At 37.2% G+C, this 16,380-nt stretch overlaps 1 protein-coding gene across 2 annotated transcripts in view; it reads left to right on the forward strand.

Annotated features, from left to right (window-relative positions):
- The window catches only part of SLC30A6 (solute carrier family 30 member 6), a 37,242-nt gene that overhangs the window by 19,327 nt on the left and 1,535 nt on the right, over positions 1–16,380 (forward strand). Inside the window, exons 6-13 of one of the 2 annotated variants that reach the window (XM_032410252.1) lie at positions 291–371; positions 959–994; positions 1,719–1,813; positions 3,765–3,813; positions 4,345–4,464; positions 7,467–7,569; positions 8,487–8,534; positions 9,524–9,592. In XM_032410252.1, the coding sequence (XP_032266143.1) occupies positions 291–371; positions 959–994; positions 1,719–1,813; positions 3,765–3,813; positions 4,345–4,464; positions 7,467–7,569; positions 8,487–8,534; positions 9,524–9,592 (601 nt within the window). The remainder of the gene's footprint in view (positions 1–290; positions 372–958; positions 995–1,718; positions 1,814–3,764; positions 3,814–4,344; positions 4,465–7,466; positions 7,570–8,486; positions 8,535–9,523; positions 9,593–16,380) is intronic. The other variant, XM_032410253.1, reaches the window with a different exon arrangement.

Consider the following 16,380-nt stretch of genomic DNA (forward strand, 5'->3'; position numbering starts at 1 on the left):
GGGCACCTGGGTGGCTCAGTCGTTAAGCATCTGCCTTCGGCTCAGGTCATGATCTCAGGGTCCTGGGATCGAGCCCCGCATCGGGCTCCCTGCTCCGCGGGAAGCCTGCTTCTCCCTCTCCCACTCCCCCTGCTTGTGTTCCCTCTCTTGCTGTGTCTCTGTCAAATAAATAAATAAAATCTTTAAAAAAAAAAAGAAAGAAAGAAAATTGAGTGAGTAAATAAATGAATGAAAATGTGTTCTGGAGATACTGGTTTATGAATTGTGCTGATCTAATTTTCTGATTTCAGATTTGAAAGATTAGAAGTCTTAGCTGTGTTTGCCTCCACAGTCTTGGCACAGTTGGGAGCTCTCTTTATATTAAAAGAAAGGTACGTTTGTCTACAATGTTCATGTCATTGTAAATTCCAGCTCTTCCACCTTCGGGGACATGAAAGAATCCATTGAGACACTGGATTGGTTTGAAGATGAAATCAAGATGAATGGTGCTGGAGTTTTGATAGTATGGCTTCCTCATGTTTCAGACTTTTCTCCCTTCTTTTATTACTTTATTTTGATGCTACTAAATCCTGGGCAGGTATGAAAGAAAGGGCTTCAGTCAGACATGTTTTAATGCTGAGTTACAAACCCACTGAAACAGGTTTTGTAGAGAAGATTGGTATTACATATTAAGGATAATTTGTAAGTCTCCTTGCCTGATCACTGCTAATAATGAACAGTTGGATATCATATTAAAAGATTTTGTTCAGGACACCTGGCTCGCTCAGTCAGAAGAGCGTGCAACTCTTGATCTTGGGGTCTTGAGTTTGAGCCCCATGTTGGATATAGAAATTACTTAAATAAATTAATTAATTTAAAAAAAGATTTTGTTCACTTATTGAATTAATTCTGTATTTAATAAGGCTTTTTAATTTCATAATTTGTAGAACTAATTTGGTACATTATTTCTTTCTTTTAGTGCAGAACGCTTTTTGGAGCAGCCTGAGATACACACGTGAGATTTTGCTTTTGACATAACATATAATTTACTATTATGTTTGATTCCCAGTTATTAAGTGGTATATTAGGAATAGTGGTTACTTTGGCCAATGTCAGAGTTCAGAGTGTGGCAATATACATTTCACTGATATTTCACAAACAAAATTCCCAAATCCCAAGACAACTTCTCACCCTTAATTATTCCCAAGCCCTTATGTTTTTATATTACACCAGAAGGCCTTTGTACTCTGGCTTTAGGTCCCTCATTATTTCCAGGCCTTGGTCAACACACTAAACTAGCCCCATTGATCGCCTATAATTTAAAATTTGATGCCCAAAATCTTTTAGTAGCACCTTTAGAAAAGATAGAATTGTTATTATCTACTACATATAGTTGCCAAATATATGGACTTTACCTATTTTGATCAGTTTAATTCAGGATATTCTGACCTGTCTAGTATACTATAAACCAAACACTATTGCATTTATATGGATTTATAACAGCAGATACCTGTAAGAAGATACTGTTAATGCTAAGAGTCAGTTTTGGTCCTATGTAAGACGGAGCAGTAGACAGGCAATGGATTATGGAGCCCGAAAGCAAGTTCAGAGTGTGGCTCTGCAAATCCCAAACCACTGAAGCAGACCACTCTGCCTTCCCATCTTTTTGTCTGCATGCTGAAATTGCATATTGGTATTACCAAGAAAAATATAATGGTGAATGTTATTATTCTTTCTAGGGGAAGATTATTAGTTGGTACTTTTGTGGCTCTTTCCTTCAACTTGTTCACGATGCTTTCTATTCGGAATAAACCTTTTGCTTATGTCTCTGAAGGTATGATTTTTATTTACCATTAATAAAAAATCCAGTTAATCTCTCATAAAAACAAGTCTTGTGTTTATTTCATTAACTCATAAATCAACAAAGAAGCTTATTCTGAAGAGAAGAGAGAACTATCCTAGAGGTTCTCAGGTCTTCTCTAAGTAGAGAATTATAAAACAAAATCTAATTATTTCAAGCTTTAAAATAACATATTACTTAAAAACAGTCAGAACTGACTTACGTATTAAATTATATATGATGAAAAATTACATTTGCCAAATAACATGAATGGAATTTTAGATGTATAACCTACCTACAAAAAGTCTATTGCAGGCATTTTAGAAGCATCATTATACTTCAGATAGTTCATGTGCTCTTTGCAAATAATTATATTCTGTTAGATAAGTTCCCAGGAACTTCTCTCTGTCAGTGGTGGATGGGCATATATTTGTAAAGTAGCATATATGTTTTGAAATACTCATTTATTTTCAAGTCTTTAAAAATTCAGACTGATACTTCACTTCAGTGGTCAAAATTATTGTCATTTGTCAGTCATTTCCATGTTCTGGAATCCCACTAACTCACAAAGTGTTAATCATTAATTGTTGGAGAAGTGAGATAAAAACAAAAGTGGACTGTGTGCACAGACCCACACTTTGAAGCAAAGATAGGAGAGGGTCTTTTTAGGTCTCACTGACTTGAACACTAGGACAGTCAAGAGAAGAAAGCTCTCTGAATTGCCCATTCAAATTTAAACAACTTCATGAATATTATGAAGCATGAGTTGTATTTGTATGAATTAGAGTTTAAGAATTCCTGCATGAACTAGAAAATTAAATAGTGGTATTTGCAATGTCCAGAATTATTTTGAAAAAAAGTATAAATTATTAAAATAATATAATATTCACTCTAGAAATTTTAAGAAGGTATGTTTTAGAAATGATCAGAAAGATACAAGTTTTCCTTTTACAAATAATGCTACAATCTGCTTTTTTATATCAAGTATTTTGTATGCATCTGAGTCTTCTTTAGGATAAATTCCCAGAGAAGAAATTGTAAATGGGTTGGAAATATAATATTTTTTAAGTCATTGATGTATATTGTGCCAGACTTATTTCCAGAAAGGTTATCTAGTTTGTATTTTCATTAGCTGGATATTAAAGTTCCCAGAAGCATTAATATTTGTGACATTAGTTGAAATTTGAGTGGAAAATAATTCTGAGCACTTTCTGTCTGCCAGGCACTGTGCTAAATTCTTTATGTAGATTAACCCATTTAATTCTCCCTAAACCATATAAGGTAAATAATTTTATTATTCTTATTTTATGCCGAGGCACTGAGATATAAAATCACTTGCCCCAGGCGACACATCTAGCTAAGGTAGAGCTGGGTTTTAAGCCAGGTATTCTGGCATCAGAGTCTACTCTTAACTGCTCTACTATATGGCTTTTGTATAAAGCTTGCCAATCTTTTTTACATCATGTTACACATTAAAAAGTGAATATTTCTGTAACCTTGAGATCAGTGTAAGAGGATGCTTGAGCCTGGAGACTACTGGTTCAGAGATAGTAACTGGCAGATGTCTGCATGTAGCCAAATCCCCACTTGTCCTGTCTGAGAGCTGAGGGAATTAATTGGTTTGCCCATAACCCATTCTCAGCACACTGGTTAGGAAGTTCTGCTTTACATTTAAAGAGCCTTTAAAACTTAAAATTAGTAGTAACAGTGGCATATGTAAGCTCACTAATTCCTTCAGGTCAGTGATATAAATAGTTGAAACTGCTTTTCCTTTATTATCTTGAAGGCATAAAAGAGGGAAGAGGTCTAGATTTGAATAGCCTGTCATTTTGTAAAATGTGATACAGTCATGCCAAACTTTTTTTTTTTTTAATTAAGGAAATCAAGTATTTCTGGTAGTGCTTTATTTTTCTATATAAGTAATTTAAGTGTTTTCTTCTTAAAGCTGCTAGTACGAGTTGGCTTCAAGAGCATGTTGCAGATCTTAGTCGAAGGTAAGATCTTATGTATGGGGTTTCATGATATACATAATTTCGGAGGAATGCACAAGAAATCCATCTGTCATGGGAACTTACAGTATTCATTGCTGAAGTTACTACAGATCAGACTCTTCTTCTCCTTTTACTTTTTCTTGCTTTTAACTGATGATATAAGAAACCTTTATGAGTGAGAGAGCTTTGTTTCCAAATCCTCTTTGCTTTCTATAAAAGACATATGATGCTAAAATAACAAGTTATTGGGGTACCTGGGTGGCTCACTTGGTTAAGCGACTGCCTTCAGCTCGGGTCATGTTCCCAGGGTCCTGGGATTGAGCCCCACATCTGGCTCCCGGCTCAGCTGGGAGCCTGCTTCTCCCTCTCTACCTGCTACTCTGCCTGCTTGTGCTCTCTCTCTCTCTGTCAAATAAATAAATAAAAATTCTTTTAAAAATTAAAAAATTAAAAAAAAATAAAAGTTATCTTTTACAAGATTTTCATCAATATTACATTGAGTTCTGCTAATGAATACTCTTTGTTTCTTCATAGCTTGTGTGGAATTATTCCAGGACTTAGCAGTATCTTCCTTCCCCGAATGAATCCATTTGTTTTGATTGATCTTGCTGGAGCATTTGCTCTTTGTATTACATATATGCTAATTGAAATTAAGTAAGTATTTTTTATTGCTGTCAAGTGGTTTCCATTTTTGGGGGCCTGACTTTTAAAGGCATCTGTGGGATGGATAAGGATTAAGCTTAGAGCATGTTTGCTTATGGCCTGTGCAACTTTGGTCAAGTCTTATCCTTAAGTGTCTTCATCTGAAAAATTAAGGAGGTTGGATTCAATACATATTTTTTGTCATAGTCTATAATTCAGACTGGAAAACTGTTCAAATTCCCTACTGCTGACCTGGGGAGTGAAACAGAGATGTCAGTAAAAGAGAGATAAGCCATGGCTGCTGTTGCTGAGAGAAGGCAGAGGAAGTAGGTGTGAAATAATTTTTTAAAAGGCAAACCTTTTAGGGAATATACTTTATAGCTGCTTTAAGCTTAGCGTTTTATGACATACGATTCTTTCACTACCTACCCTTCAAACATTAGTGTTTACTAAGATCTGTCCTTAATTATTCTTTTTCCTCTTTTGTGTACTCCCCTGGGAGGTTACATTCAATTACTTGTTTTTATTTACCCCCTCTAGATTTCCCACGCCTTTATTTCTAGTCCAGATGTCTGTTGAATTCCAACAGGCGTATCTTCCTGACTTCTGTTCACGTCTCCAGCCGCTGAACCTATTTCCGCATCCCCAAAGCTGTTTGTTCTTGTATCTCCCATCTGTTCTGTTGCACTGTTGTTTTGAACTGTGTTCAAACATACATAACATAAAACTAAAATTTTAACCAATTTTAAGCACACATTCAGTGACATTAAGTAACTTCACATCATTGTGTTAACTATCACCATTGTCCACCTCCAGAACTTTTTTTATCTTCCCTACCTGAAACTCAGTACCCATTAAATAGTATCTCCCCCTCTTCCCTGCCCCAGCCTCTGGCAACCACTCTTCTACTTTCTGTCCCAATGAATTTGACGAAGAACTTCCTATAAATGAAATCAGACGATATTTGTCCTTTTGTGCCTGGTTTATTTCACTAAGCATAATGTTTTCAAGATTCGTCCATGTTGTAATATGTGTCAGAATTTTCTTCCTTTTTAAGGTTGAATAATATTCCATTGTACATATACAACACATTTTGCCGACTTATCCATTGATGGGTATTTGGATTGTTTCCATCTTTTGGCCATTGTGAATAGTGCTGCTGTGAACATGGGTGTACAAGTATCTGTGTGAGTCCCTGCTTTCAGTTCTTGTGGGCATATACCCAGAAGTAGAATTGCTGGATTATATGATAATTCATTGTTTAATTTTTTTTAGGAGCTCCAGTGCATTCTTAAATAAACTACTTCTCCCTCCTCCCCTCTTGCCCCTCCCAAAGCCAGTTCTAATTGGTCACCTAGTGTTGTGTTTGTTTTTTTTAAGTTTTTATAGTCACCATGCTGTACATTGCATCCTCAGAACTTATGTATCTCATAATTGCAAGTTTGTATCTTTTGACCAACTTCACACATTTCTTCCCCCTCCTCACCCCCTGCATCTGACAGCCACCAAACTGTGCTGTTTCTTATGAGTTTTGATTTTTAGATGGCACATATAAGGGAGCTCGTAAGAGTATTCATCTTTCTCCATCATGTTATTGTAAATGCATGCTTTCCTTCCTGTTTTGGCTGAATAATATTCCAGCGTGTGTATGTCTATGGGTGTGTGTATCTCACACTTTTTATCCCTTCATCTGTCAGTGGATACTTTGGTTGTTTCCATGTCTTGGCTACTGTAAATAACAGTCTTGTCAGCTAGTCTGATTGCATCTTTCTTTTTAATTTGTCTCCTCCTTCCCATTCCCCTTGCTGCTGCCGATATTGAGGCCTTATCATTTCCTTGGTCTAATTAGAATAGTCTTCTGGTCTTCTATCGTTCTCACACATCTCTAGTTACCTTCCATTTTGCTACTAGCCTCATCATTCAAAATTGCAAGTCTGACCATAATATTTTCCTGTTTCAAAATCTTCCTCTTTGCCTATTTAAGAAAATAAAAGTTGTTAGCATGATAAAGCCCCTGCCACCCTTACTGGCCATCCAGCCACGTGTACTTACCTGCTCATGGTTTTAGTGCTGTATCAGGACTTTCATGCCCTTGCGCATGCTGCTTTCCCTGACTGTGATATCTTCCTCCCATTGGCTCACTCATCTTGGAAGAGTCAGCTCAGATGTCACCTTTTTATATTGAGCCCTTCTGGATTATCCCTTCCTCAGGAGGCTTGTTGCTCACTCCTCTATGCATCCATGATACCCTGTAGGAATTCTCCTTTGTTCCCAAATTGATTTATTTTCTTTACATGGGTATCTCCTGCTATTTCAAAGGTAGGGACCATGTCTTACCTCATGTTTCTGTTCTCAACGTGTGGGGAAAAAGTATAAAAAAAGAGGCATAAACAGCTTGTAAACATGGGCATTTTGGACTGTCTTCTTAATAGAACAGCCTGAACTGCTGATGAGTGTTGCACTTTAGTGGCCAGTGTTCCTCTAATGAACTCCTGTGGAATCTCACATTGTGTAATTCCTAGGGAATTTCAAAAATTCTTAGTAGTAATAATTGGAAATGTGTTTACAGGAAAATTGCCAGAATCACTGATGAAGTACATTGGTCTTCTCTGTATCGGAAATTACTAGTTGAAGGTTTTTATTTGTTGCAACAAGTGAATATATGTGAAATCTTTCTACCTGGCAAGTAGATTGAGAGTACATAGTGGGAAAATATTCACATTTTTTTCTTCACCATCTTAACATAATTATTTAACATACTGCTTAAAAAAATTATCATTTTCCACTGAACTTTGGCAAGAAAGGATTCTGAAAATGTTTTGTTGTTGTTTTTTGTTTGTTTGGTTTTTTTCTTTTTCTTTTTTTTTTTTTTTTGGAGACACTCCCGTTACCAGTAGTGGCCAGTATTGATAGAACAGTCCTGTTGCTTTAGATAATTAATTTTTTGGAAGATTGAATTGCAAGTAGCCCAGTGAGGCATACATTTAAGATTTAGAATTGTTTTTTCCTTTTAGTAATTTTTTTGCTGTAGACACTGCTTCTGCCATAGCCATTGCTCTGATGACGTTTGGCACTATGTATCCCATGAGCGTGTACAGTGGCAAAGTATTACTCCAGGTAAGGGTCTTCTTCCAATACACATGCTTAATATTAGCCATGGTTTTCTACCAGATTATAAAATTATATGTACTCTTCTACCAGATTGTGAAATTTTTAGCTACTGGAAGTTCCCATCAGAAATGAAGTCAAACAGTAGTCTCTGAAGTCTGTATATAGTAAGAAGCAGATGAAATTCTGTTGGCCCATGAAATAGGCACAGATCTTCCCATATTTATAAGACAAAATCATAAGCTAAAAATATCTTGCTTTTAATGTTTCAAGTGAAAACAGTGTTAATTAGTTTAACAGTGTTAATTAGAAATTTTTTTTGCATATTGATTTTCCCCCAATAAATGTGCTTTGTCTATTTTGTAATCTGGTTGTGAATTATTTTCTTATTTCCTGTCCTTGAATTAGTGAGACTTTTAAATTTCAAACTTAAAATTAAAAATGACAAATTACTATGTATTTCAACAGTAGGATAACACCTGTAGACAAGCACCTGAATACAAAGGTAGCTTCCCAGGGATGAATGTGTTTGTAAACACTGCTTTTCCTTCTGTCTTACCCTCATGTCTTTTCTAAAACTTAGGGGTACTAGCTGCAGCTCCAGAAGCAGTAATAACAGTAAGATAATAATTGTATAGTGCTATGCCATATACAGAAGATTTTTAGTTGGTGGTTTGATTCTTGAAGGGTTCTTTGGGTCTAGAGATAATGCTGCTTTGTGAGATGAAAAGTAATATGGGCTGATTCTTGGTATTGCCCCACTAGTGGAGCCAACTGAAACCTCTCTTCCCTAAATCATGATAGGGCACATGTTCTACAAAGCCAAGTCTGGTATAAGCCAACCTGTTAGTGTTAGGACCACTACGCAAAAAAAATATTTTTTTATCTCCCTGGGTTATTCATATTTTATTTTATTTTTTCTCCAGACAACACCACCCCATGTTATTGGTCAGTTGGACAAACTTATCAGAGAGGTAAGGAGGAATAGTAAATAAAATAATTTTAATTTATAATTAGAGGATGGAAAGAGTGGGTGCAAGTAATATTTTATTCAGCCCTACCTAGATTTTATTTTAGGAGAGTTTGTGTTGTTTATAATAACACAGTAGGAGATACAACACAGTGCAGAAGTACAAAAATTTGAGGAATTGCTCAGTCTGGAAGCTTGAAGTAAATGTGGAAGGCAAGGTCATGGTCTAGAGACCATACTACTAGCTATGTAAATGCTACGGTTTTTATGAGTCTGTATTCAAACCCAGGATTTTGATTAAGTCAAAGGCCACTTACATATTGCTTGATCGCTTCACCATGTAACATACTGATCTGTGAGTTTAGATTTTGTTTTTTATAAATATCCACCTCTTTACTAATGAAGGAATAGATAATCAAATTATTTGGATTTTGAGAGTATTTCAAACTATTGGTTGTTGGTATCACAAAGGACACTTTTACCAATATAGCTGGCTGCTTTCTCCGCTAGTAAGCCTCTGTCATTGTACCAGTGGGCCATACACGATATATCTGGTCTTGGAATTTCCTTTTGGCCCACATTCAAATAACAGCCTGTGTTGTGCAGAAACTTGGTAAAAGGGAATACAGAGAAAGCAATGATAGAGGAGACCCCTCAAAAGGGAGAAAAATCTTAATACCACAAGTGCTGGATATAAATATATGACATATTGACAAAATGAAAAGAACCATACACTGCTGAACAAGGTGGTGCTGGGGGTAGGTGGTAAAGACCTGATTTTGAAGGGATTGGGCCAGACAAGAAACAGAATACAAGGTCTTGGCTCACTACCGAACAAGTAGAAATGATGTCTTGAGTGGTCTGGGACTTCTCTTGGCTAATGAGTGTCCTAATGCAGGGTTTGGCCATGTCATTTCTAGGCTTAGATCAAGTCCATAATGTGACTGTGTTGGATATGTCAAATACAAACCCTATTTCTTTGTTTTTGATTAGGTATCTACCCTGGATGGAGTTTTAGAAGTTCGAAATGAGCATTTTTGGACCCTAGGTTTTGGCTCACTGGTATGTTTTCCATATTAATTTAGATAATTTACAACATAGTTTATAATTTTTAAAACTAAAAAAAGCATTTCTTTTAATTTTTTATAGAGTCTTTGATTACCATTTCTGTTCAGTAGAGTCTAAAATGTAGATGGATTCAGTAACTTAATTGAGATTAATTGAAGGATATTTTTCTTTTTTTTTTTTTCCTTTCAAACTGCTGTTAATGATCTTAATACTGGGTTGTCCAGATAAGACAAATTTATAATTACACATTTCTGAATATGAAAATATCCAAAAAGTAAATAGTACAATTTTTTTTTAATTGCAGTTCTGCTTTTGGAGATTTTGCTGAATATGTTCAAGAGTTACAATAACACAACTTGCTTCAGCATAAAATTCCATATTTTTTATATTAACCTTAAAAATAAACCAGTTATTTTACTAGCAAAAATGGGTTTATTTGGGAATAGCAGAGAATTCCAATTTGGGACAAGCAAGCTACAGCAAAACCATAGGCAAGTCTGGAGAACAAAAGAGGGGAATGCTTTTTTATAAAGGAAAGGGGGAAGTGGAAAGGACTGTTATAACTGAAAAATCCAGTGGAGGAAACTGGGAGTTCCAAGTGTAGTGGCTCTCATTGCTGAGCTGTGACAGTCTCTAATTGGCTGGGCTGTTGTGGGGGAAGAAAGAAAGTCTCCTTTCTCCTGCTGATGTAATAAAGTAGTAGCTAAAGTAGTATGGACTCGACCTCTCTTCCTGTTGAGTGTGCAGTTGACTAGGGGCAGTAGGGCCTCAAAGGCCCTCCCTTGGCCTCCCGACTCCCATTTTAGTAAGGTTTCCTTTTATTAATTTTCACAAATCCACTTTGGACCTATTACCAGAGAGACTGTTATGGCATGGTTTCATTCCTGTGTCAGGAATGATGAGGAAAACACAGAAAAGTACTCAGAAAAAACTTTTTTTAATCACCATAATCCTTTCATGTAGAGAAACCTGCCATGACATTTTCTTATTTATACTCATATATTTACTCTCCTTAGAAAATGAGATCATGCTGTTTATAATTTGCTCTTTTCACATAATATATCATGAACAGTTTTTCTATGTCACTAAATATTACTGTTCTGGTCAGTTTTTTTTTTTTTTTCTCTTAAATGTGACTTGAGTTTTGCCTAAATGCCCAAAGGTTTTTGTTTTGTTTTTTTTTTAGTCCGTAATTTCACTAGACTATGTCTTGGTGTTGGTCTTTCTGGGTTAGTTACTCCAGGTATGCAGTATATTCTTTCAATAATTTTATTTCAAAAAAAAAAAAATTAACTTTCAGGGAAGTTTCCTTTAATTATTAATATTTATTTTGTTCTCTTTCTTTATTGTCTTCTCTGGTAACTCCTATTATAAGCATGTTGGATCTTTGCCTTTCTTTCATATTTGTTACTTTCTTTCAGTTTCTTACTCTTCATTTCCTTTGATTTTTAAAACTTTCCTTCTCTTCACCTTTTATTTCTCTTATAGTAGACCTGTATGTTTATTTGCTTTTGTATTCCTTCTAGTTTGGTCTTCATTTCTGAAGTGATTGTTTTTTCTTGTATTTCTCACTGTCATCTCATTTCTGAGGTTTTCTTTATTTTTTTTTTTAAGTAGGTGCCACGCTCAGAGTGGAGCCCAATGCAGGGCTTGAACTCACGACCCTGAGATCAAGACCTGAACTGAAATCAAGAGTTGTATGCTTAACTGACTGAGCCACCCAGGCACACACATTTCTGAGGTCTTCTAGTGCTGATTTATGTTGTTCTTGTTTCATGTCTTTCAGCTTGTTTTGAAAAAGTAGGTTATAGTTCTTACTCGTTTTGTAGGTAAATCTTTCTGGTGATCTTTTATAATCTGTTCTCTTTTTTTCTTATACTAACTTTGTGTGCGATTTGGATTCAGTTCTTTTCTGTTGCTCCTTTTTATGCAAAATTGTATTCCTGAACTTTATTTTTTTATTTAAATTCAGTTAGCCAACATATACTACATCATTAGTTTAAGATGTAGTGTTCAGTGATTCCTTAGTTGCATATAACACCCAGTGCTCATCACCACACATGCCCTCCTCAATGTCCATCACCTGGTTACCCCATCCCCCCACCCACCTCCCCTTTCTGCAACCCTCAGTTTGTTTCCCAGAGTCAAGAGTCTCTCATGGTTTGTCTCCCTCTCTGATTTCTTCCTGTTCAGTTTTCCCTCCCTTCCCCTATGATCCTCTGAGGTATTTCTTATGTTCCACGTATGAGTGAAACCATATGATGATTGTCTTTCTCTGACTGACTTATTTCACTTAGCATAGTACCCTCCATTCCATCCACGTCGATGTAAATGGTAGGTATTCATCCTTTCTGATGGCTGAACTTTAAAATAAGGAGTGGTTTAGGGTAGTGTGTTTGAATTTATGGTTCTAAAGCTCCCTCTTCTGATGAGTCTGTGAAGTGAAAATACTTTCTCCTGGTTCTTTTCCTCCCATTTGTATTTGAACTTCTTTATCTTTTGTTTCTACTGTGTTGCTTAGTTTGGATTCTTTATCTTTTGTTTCTGCTGTGTTGCTCAATTTGGGTTCATAGACTCAGACACAATTGTTCTTAACGTGGTGCTTTATAATAGAAGGGAGCTTTGCTTGGTTACTTTGGGGGGCTCACAGGGCTTAGGCTGCTCCATCTCTTCTTATCGCAGACTCAGTGTACTCATCCACTATTGAAACGTGTAGAACCCCTCCCAGTTTCCCAGCTGCCTTTCTCAAATTTGTTGTCCTAGATTTCCATTAAGTACAGGTTAGCTGCTTTGAGGTTTTTAGGTCAGTTGGATATCCTGTCACTTCCTCCTCCACAGATGCTGATACCTTGCAGGTCTTACACCTTGTGATTAGGGTTCCTTAGGGAACCATGTTATCTAGTTTTTTTATAGATGTTGTCCATAGGTTTTTGGACTTAATATCTTAGTTTCTCTGTTTTTCTGGAGATATTTGGGGCATTTCAAAAAAGTGCCACTACCACTGCTATCTTTCAGGAATCCCAAAATAACTTTTAATGGCTGCAATTTTACATTATATGAATATGCCATCATTTATTTAATCAGTCCCCAATAGACAAAGTGGTATTCCATTTTTCCCGTATAAAAATTGCTGGGATGGGGCGCTTGGGTTGCTCAGTCATTAAGGGTCTGCCTTCGGCTCAGGTCATGGTCCCAGGGTCCTGGGATCGAGCCCCGCGTTGGGCTCCCAGCTCAGCGGGAAGCCTGCTTCTCCCTCTCCCACTCCCCCTGCTTGTGTTCCCTCTCTCGCTGTGTCTCTCTCTGTCAAATAAATAAATAAAATCTTTTAAAAAAAATTAAAATTAAAAAAAAGCTGGGATGAACATTTTTGTGGAATAATCTTTGCACAAACTTGTGATTATTCCTTAAGATTAATTTTTAGAAGTTGTTTTTGTGAGTCAAAGGATATTCATATTGGGGTGCCTGGCTGGCTCAGTTGGTAGAGTATGCGACTCTTGATCTTGGGGTTGTGGGTGCGAGCCCCAGTTTGGGTGTAGAGATTACTTAAAAAGAAAATCTTTTTTAAAAAAGGGACATTCACATTTTTTTTTATAGCTTTTGATATAGCCAATCACTTTCCAAAAATGGCTATACCAATTTACATTCCTTCAGGAATGTAGTTCATTTTTTTAAAGATTTATTTATTTCTTTGAGAGGGAGGTAGTAGCCCTGACACGGGGCTTGCTCTCACAATTCTGAGATCACAACCTGATCCAAAACCAAGAATCAGAGGCTCAACTAACTGCACCACCCAGGCACCCCCGAATGTAGTTCATTTTCTTTTTTTTTTTTTTTTAAAGATTTTATTTATTTGAGAGAGAGAGAATGAGAGACAGAGAGCACGAGAGGGAAGAGGGTCAGAGGGAGAAGCAGACCCCCAGCTGAGCAGGGAGCCCGATGTGGGACTCGATCCCGGGACTCCAGGATCATGACCTGAGCCGAAGGCAGTCGCTTAACCAACTGAGCCACCCAGGCGCCCCTGTAGTTCATTTTCAATTATTCTTTTAATTTTACTAATCTTAATAAATAGTAGATAAGTGTTTCTTTAGTTGGGTAGCTTATAAACACAAAGAATGCAGTCACCCAGCTGTTCAGAACGTGGCCATCTAACCCTGCACCCATGTAGTGCCTAATTAAGACCAAGGACAAAATAAAACAAGCTTTTGAGATGCCAAGAATAGTTGTCACAAAAGCCATAAATTAATGCGAACACCATAGTCACAGCAGACTTTGTTCAAGCTCCTGCACAGAAATGGTTTTCACTTATTTTAATTGCTTTAATTTCCATAGCCGACTGAAAGAGGTTACAGTGTCGGGGCACCTGGGTGGCTCAGTCGTTAAGCGTCTGCCTTCGGCTCAGGTCATGATCCCGGGGTCCTGGGATCGAGCCCCGCATCGGGCTCCCTGCTCGGCAGGAGGCCTGCTTCTCCCTCTCCCACTCCCCCCTGCTGTGTTCCCTCTCTCACTGTGTCTCTTGCTGTCAAATAAATAAATAAAATCTTTAGAAAAAAAGAAAGAAAGAGGTTACAGTGTCTTTTATAGTTTTGTCTAGTGATGACTGTGAGATGGTAGTTGCCAAGAAAAGGGAGAAATCAAAGATGACTTCATTTCTAGACGTGGCTTGTCTTACATAAAAATAATAGACTAGAAGTCAACTTCAAGCATTATATTTTCTCCATCTTATGATTGACAGTAACTCACTACTGCTAAAGTCTTGGATTCAGACACATTGCAACTAAACCAACTACTTGGCAAATTTATGTGCAGTTTATTCTTTGGTATAATTTTTTCTCGTTTGAAAATCTGAGTTTATCTAGAAATCAACATTACATATCTGCTGGATTTTTTTTTTTTTTTTTTAAGAGAAAGTGGGGAGGGGAGGGCCAGAGGGAGAAGGAGAGAATCCTAAGCAGGTTCCATGCTCAGCACAGCGCCTGATGCGGGCTTCGATCTCATGGCCCTGAGATCATGACCTGAGCCAAAACCAAGAGTTGGACACTTAACTGACTGAGCCACCCAGTTGCCTGTCTGCTGGGCATTTTATTTAATTTTATTTACTATATATTTTTACTTAAGTTTTATTATTATGCAAATAGTACCTGATTCTTAGAAAAATTAAAACTTACAACTAAGTCCAAGAGAAGAGAATAAAAACCTTTAATAATTCTACCCTGTAGAGATAAGTGCTATTACTCTTAGCTATTTTTCTGTCTCTGTGTGTTTTAAACAAAATAGGATCATTGTTGTACCTACTGTTTTATTATCTACTTTAAAATCATAATGTAGGGTGCCTGGGTGGCTCAGTTGGTTAAGCGACTGCCTTCAGCTCAGTCATGATCCTGGAGTCCCGGGATTGAGTCCCGCATCGGCTCCCTGCTCAGCAGGGAGTCTGCTTCTCCCTCTGACCCTCCCCCCTCTCATGCTCTATCTCATTCTCTCTCTCAAATAAATAAATGAAATATTAAAAAAAAAAAAAAACCATAACGTAGGGGGCACCTGAGTGGCTCAGTTGGTTAAGCCTCTGCCTTCGGCTCAGGTCATGATCCCAGGGTCCTGGGATCAAGCCCCACATTGGGCTCCCTGCTGAGCGGGAAGTCTGCTTCTCCCTCTACCCTTCCCTCCTGCTCATGCTTTCTCTCTCTCAAATAAATAAAATCTTAAAAATATATGTAAAAATAATAACATAATGTATGATAAATGTCTTTTCACTAAAGGGACTTCTAGCCATCATTGTAATGCCTGGGGTTCTCTGTCCTCCTAGTATACCAGGCTAGAAACCTTGAGATCATCTTGGATTAGTCAGTCCATCTCCCTCATCCACTACATCCAGTTGGGTATCAAGTCCCCGCACATCTAACCCATGGGATATTATCAACCCATCTGTCCCTCTCTGATCCCACTATATTTGTCCTGTCTCAGCCCTCTTCATTTCTAACCTAGACTTGCAGTCATTTCCAACCTAGACTTGCAGTCATTTCCTACCTAATTACCAGTCATTCATACCTATAATTTTTCTGAACTTTGATTATTTTACTTCTGCTTGATTCTTGCTATTCAAACTCATCATGATTTTGAGAGTCCTCTGCTAGCCTTTCTTTTAACCTTACTGCCTGCTTATCTTTCTTTCCTTCTATATTCTTTCTTTCCTCTTTCCTTCTTTCTTGTTTTTCTCTTTCATTCTTTTTCTGCCCCCTGTAATATTTGTACTTTTTTATTCGTAGTAATATTGCTTATTCTTATCCATATATGCCATGCATTTTAATTGCTCTTCCCTCAGCTTAGAATGCCTGTCTCCACCTTTTGAAATTACATTTAACCATCAACCGTAGATCAAATGCCATCTTCTTTTGAAGTCTTCCTCAATTTGAATTAGTAGCTACCTTTTCTATCCTTCCACTGCATTTTCTATATACTTTATATTCTGCCTTAGGTTATAACATGCCTGTCTTCCTCCTGTATGTATTTCTCTTTTTTATATATTTTTAAAAGTTCCATTTTATTTAAAGAGTCATAAAGAACTTCATTAGCTCTTCACATTGATAATCACTACTGAGTAATCTTTAAGGAATATCGAGACATTATACTTGCTCTTGTTTTAAAGAAAATATCAAGGGGTGCCTGGGTGGCTCAGTCGGTTAGGTGTCTGCCTTTAGCTTGGGTCATGATCCCAGGTCCCTGGATCGAGCCCTGCATCGGGCTCCCTCCTTGGCAGGGAGTCTGCTTCTCACTCTGCCTCTCACCCC

This window comes from Phoca vitulina, unplaced genomic scaffold, assembly GCF_004348235.1.
Source record: "Phoca vitulina isolate PV1807 unplaced genomic scaffold, GSC_HSeal_1.0 scaffold12, whole genome shotgun sequence".
Classification (NCBI taxonomy): domain Eukaryota; kingdom Metazoa; phylum Chordata; class Mammalia; order Carnivora; family Phocidae; genus Phoca; species Phoca vitulina.